The sequence below is a fragment of the Alligator sinensis genome, unplaced genomic scaffold (assembly GCF_000455745.1).
Source record: "Alligator sinensis unplaced genomic scaffold, ASM45574v1 scaffold132_1, whole genome shotgun sequence".
Classification (NCBI taxonomy): Eukaryota; Metazoa; Chordata; order Crocodylia; family Alligatoridae; genus Alligator; species Alligator sinensis.
Genome location: NW_005842776.1, coordinates 44,035 through 49,155, shown reverse-complemented (window position 1 = coordinate 49,155; position 5,121 = coordinate 44,035). Strand labels below are relative to the sequence as shown.

Genomic DNA, 5,121 nt, shown 5'->3' with positions numbered 1-5,121 from the left:
TGGGCCTGGATGCAGGGGGGGGATGAGGGTGTGGGGGGCGCTGGCTGCTCACAACTGCTGGGACCCACGCGGGCACCTCCAGGCAGCTCTGATGGACAGACAGGGGCTGGCCGGGGGCAGGGCCCTTCTCCCTGCCCGCCTACAGTCCAGGACCCGCTCTCCACAGAGCAGGCCCCCTGCTGTGAGCTGCTTCCTGGCAGTGGCAGGAGCATGTACACATGTGTGTGAGCATGTGCGCATACATGCCTATATATACATGTTTGTGCCTGTGTGCACACATGTGCCTGTGTGTTTGTGTGCATGCATGTGTGTGCAGGCATGTGCACGTGTGCTTCTGTGTGTGTGTGCATGTGTTTTGTGTATGGGCACATATGAGTGTGAATGTGTGCGCATTTATGCATGCATGTATGTGCTTGTGTGCACGTGTGTGCATACATGTGCACGCGCATGCATGCATACGTGTGTGTGGGTGTGTGATGAGGTCTCTGTGCACATGGGGTGCTCAGAGGCAACTTTCAGCCTCCCCCTCCCCTAGGCCCTGCCAGAAGCCCCTCACGTGATGCCGGTTGGTCAGGACAGGCCGTGCGTGCTGCACTGCTCTGTGCTGCAGGGCTGGGTACCATCCTGCTGCTTATGGTGCTGACAGGACCGGTCATGCTAGCAGGGCTGGTATGCACAGTGGTGGTGGGGTGCAGACTCTGTGTCAGATGGCGAAACTGAGGCACGACTAGGCCGGGACCCAATGCTGTGCTGGAGCCAGGCAGCACTGATAGCACAAGGCTGGGCCAGGAGCATGGGGAGCCTGGAGCCCTACCAGGGCATAGCCGTCCCCTCCCTGTGCCCTGGCCCTTGAAATGGGGTCACTGCCCCTTGTCCCCTCCTTCTGCAGTTGATGCCCCCACCCCCACGTCCCCTGGGGGCCGGGCATAGCTGGTCCCTTGCACCCATGGGACTAGGTCTGCCCTGGTTGAAAATACAACAGCCTCCTGGGGACTTTGTGAGCTGAGTGGGGGACATCAGACCCCGTGTGTGAAGCCCCCCAGCCTCATGGCACTGACACCAGGGTCACGTGCTTCCCCCCTTGTCCCTCCAGGTGCGGCACCGGCAGTCAGGGCAGATCATGGTGCTGAAGATGAACAAGCTGATGAGCAACCGGGGCAACATGCTGCGGGAAGTGCAGCTCATGAACCGCCTCTCCCACCCCAACATCCTCCGGTGAGCCCCCGTCCATACCAGCCGGGGTCCTCCATCCTGTCCCTGCCTGCTGGAGTCCCCCACCCCATCCCCGCCAGCAAGGACAAATTTAAGATTTTGAAAAGGGAGGTGCAGAGGCCATAGTGCCTCATCACATAGACCACAGCACAGCTTTCCCTTGTTAAACAGAGACTAGAAGCTTTAATAATATGCACGGGTCCAGCGCTATAAGATCAAAGCAAAGAACAAATGCAACTTTGTTGAAACGGGGCTATATGTTAGGTTTAAGAACATAAACTAGGCAAAAAAAATGTCCATAGATAGTGTTGTCGGTCCTGGTGTTGTAATTAAAGGTACATCTCTCAGTCAGTTTGTCAAACAAGATCTAGGCCTCTCGGGCATCTTGCCAGCACCTCCAGTACTTCACTGTTAGTCACGTCTACACCAGAGTTTGTATGCCTGCCCCTCAGTGAAGGTTTTTAGTTGGAGCTAAAACCAGTCTGCAGCGCTGTGATACAGAAGAGACGTGACAGGGAATGGCAAAAGGGCAGCAGCACTGCAAAAGAAAGGAGAGGTTAAGTAGCACAACATGGAGCCCACGAAAAAGGAAAGAGGGTCATTCATGCCTGTGAAGTGGAGAGATTAGCAGGAATCAGGGAGATGGCAACGAGCCCTGAAGTCAGTTGCAGTCAGGCCTGCATAGAAATATGCTGCCTCTCCCCTGCAGCTGTTAGAGTCTGGGTGGAGCCCTAATTAAAGGGGGTTTGACTGCGCCGCTGCCCCCCTGCATTCACCCCTGGCTGCCAGGCCCTGCCCATCCCCCAGGCCTCATACTGGCCTGATCCCTGGCTGGGAACAGGGTGTATGGAAAGATGCAGCACTGGGGAGAGAGGAGGAGGATTGGTTCTGGCTGCCATCCTGCCCCAAGCTGGGGGTCTCCAGCCCCTGCCTGAGGGTGCCCGGAGCCTCTCCATGTGCCAGCCTGGCACGGTGCGGCTTTTTGGGGAGTCCTGCTGGCCTAACCCCCCACATTTCTCTTTGCCCCTCCAGGTTCATGGGTGTCTGTGTGCACCAGGGGCAGCTGCATGCACTCACGGAGGTAAGAGTGGGCACCTTGGCGGGTGTTGTGCCCACGATACAGCCCGAGGCTCGCAGGGGAGGTGCTGGGTGCAGGAAGCATGGATGGATTGTTTTGGTCATCGGTTCCCTGCTGTGGCTTGGACTGGGAGGAAGTGATTGAGGGGGGGAGGTGGCACAGGGATTGTGGGGAGGCATGGGAGGGAGGTGGGCACAACCCTGTGTCTGATGCCTGCCCCTCTTCAGTACATCAACGGAGGAAACCTGGAGCAGCTCCTGGACAGCCCAGCCCCCCTGGCCTGGCCCACGCGCATCAAGCTGGCGCTGGACATCGCCCGCGGCCTGCGCTACCTGCACTACAAAGGCATCTTTCACCGCGACCTCACCTCCAAGGTAAGGCCATGGCCTCCCCTGACCCCATCCCCAGGGCCAGGCCTGAATAGGGGGAGCTGCATGCCTTGAGGCTCCCCCTCACCTGTCCCAGTCCACAGGCAGTTTCTAAGCCATGTGGCCCTTGGAGAGCTACAGGAGCACCTCGGACCAGCTTCCTTGGAGGAGGGAGGTGGCCTTGTGTGCAGATGGCCACATGAGCTGGAAAGGGATCTTCTCCCTCCTGTTGTTGCAGATGTCAGGGGGGATTTGCCTCCCCCAGAGGCACTGGGTGCTGTCTGCAGCCCAGGCTGGGGATGAGGACTGGGCTGTGCCAATGCTTCTGCTGGCACCAACCCTGCAGGGTCCTGGCTAGAGGGTCTCGCCCCTGCACTGGGGCTTATAGTTTCATAGTTTCATAGTTGGTAGGGTTGGAAGGGACCTGAACAGATCATCATGTCTGACCCCCTGCCATGGCAGGAAAGAGGGCTGGGGTCAAACAACCCCAGCTAGGGGATTATCCAGCCTCTTTTTGAAGACCCCCAGCGTAGGAGCCAGCACCACTTCCCTTAGAAGTTGGTTCCAGGTCCTAGCGACCCTGACAGTGATGTAGCACCTCCTGATGTCTAGTCTGAACCTACTCTCAGTCAACTTGTGGCTGTTATTCCTAGTTGCTCCCGGTAGTACGTGGGGGAACAGGGACTCTCCTGTTCCCCGCAGGTGTCCCTTGGCCAGTTTGTAGACAGCCACTAGATCCCCCCTCCGCCTCCTCTTGTGAAGGCTGAGCAGGTTCAGGTCCCGTAGCGTCTCCTCGTAGGGCCTGCCCTGCTGTCCTCTGATCATGCGAGTGGCCTCCTCTGGACCCTCTCGATGCTAGCCACATCCCTCCTGAAGCACAGCACCAGTGCTGCATAGACGGGGAGGATCACCTCCTTGGACCTGCGCGAGATGCGTCTGTAGATGCACGACAAGGTGTGGTTGGCGTTCCTGACTGCGTCCCCACACTGCCGGCCCATGTTCATTTTGGCATCAATGATGACTCCAGGATCCTTTTCTGCCTCTGCGCTAATGAGAAGGGAGTTCCCCAGCCTGTAGGTGTGCTGCTGGGTCTTCCCCCGCAGGTGCAGCACCTTGCACTTGTCAGTGGTGAAATCCATCCTGTTCTCATCTGCCCACCCCTATGACCTGTTCAGATCTAGTTGTAGTCTGTCCTTCTCCTCTGGCATGCCCACCTCTCCCCACATCTTAGTGTCATCCGCAAATTTGAACAAGGTGCTTTTCACCCCCTCGCCCAAGTCACTGATGAAGATGTTGAACAGCATGGAGATGTTGAACAGTATGGGAACAACCCAAGGACCGAGCCCTGGGTGACCTCACTGCCCACATCCCTCCAGGTCAAAAATGACCCGTCCACCACCACTCTGGTTGCGGCCCCTCCGCCAATTTGTGACCCATCTGACTGTGTAGGCATCGACACAACAGTCACCTAGTTTTTTAATGAGAATGGGGTGAGAGCCAGTGTCGAAGGCCTTCCTAAAATCCAGGAAGACTACATCCACCGCGACACCTGCGTCCAAGGATGTTGTGACCTGGTCGTAGAAGGCCACCAGTCGGTCTGACAGGACCTGCCCCTAGTGAACCCGTGCTGGTTGCCCCTGTTGGCTGGCTCAGACCGATGCTGCATTAGAATCATAGGGTCCCAGAGCCGCAGGCCTGGAAGGGACCTCAGAGGTCACATCTAGTCCAACCCCTGCCTGAGGCAGGATCAACCCTGTCCCAATCACCCCAGACACATCCACTATCTGAACTCTGAGCAACACCACACAGTTACCCCTGTCACATCCCCAGGCATCACCCCTACCCCTACCCCTGCACCAGGAAAGCAGGGGGGCCACAGCCACCAACGTCCTGCTGCTGCAAAGCGGGTTCATAGATGCTCCAGAGACCCCAGGCAGAGGCTGTGCCCCGGCTGCAGAGGAAGGCAAACCTCCCCAGTCCAGACCAGTCTGACCAGGGGGAAAGTCCCTTCCTGCCCTCAGTGCAGCGGCCGGCTGAGCCTGAGCGCAGGGGCAAGACCCTCCAGCCAGGACCCTGCAGGGTCGGTGCCAGCAGGAGCATTGGCACAGCCCAGCACCCAGCACCTCTGGGGGAGGCTTAAACTTCCTGGCACCTGGGCCAGAAAGGGGGTAGAGGTGGGAGGGCCAGAAGCCTGGGAAATCCCCACAGCAGAGCACAGGCATCGCTTCACCTAGTTCATCCCCACCCGGTGGCTGCCCAACCTCTCCTTGACACCTCCAGTGATTGAGAGTCCTCGCCGTCCCTGGTGTCTATCCCACAGCTTCCCTGCTCTGACAGTGAAGACACATTTCAGTGTTACAGTGATCTGTGTTTCCTGATCTCTAAGCTAATGATACGCACTGGACTCAGAAAGGGATTTCCCTCCCTCCCCCCAGTCAGATTGGCACAGACTGGGGGGGGGGG

General features: G+C 58.1%; 1 protein-coding gene across 1 annotated transcript in view; it reads left to right on the top strand.

Annotated features, from left to right (window-relative positions):
* Positions 1 to 639: 639 nt before the first annotated feature.
* TESK1 (testis associated actin remodelling kinase 1) overlaps positions 640 to 5,121 on the top strand; it is a 12,218-nt gene continuing 7,736 nt past the window's right edge. The window contains exons 1-4 of the mRNA XM_014525278.2: positions 640 to 669; positions 1,094 to 1,215; positions 2,245 to 2,293; positions 2,518 to 2,664. Of these exons, the coding sequence (XP_014380764.2) occupies positions 655 to 669; positions 1,094 to 1,215; positions 2,245 to 2,293; positions 2,518 to 2,664 (333 nt within the window). The 5' untranslated portion in view covers positions 640 to 654. The remainder of the gene's footprint in view (positions 670 to 1,093; positions 1,216 to 2,244; positions 2,294 to 2,517; positions 2,665 to 5,121) is intronic.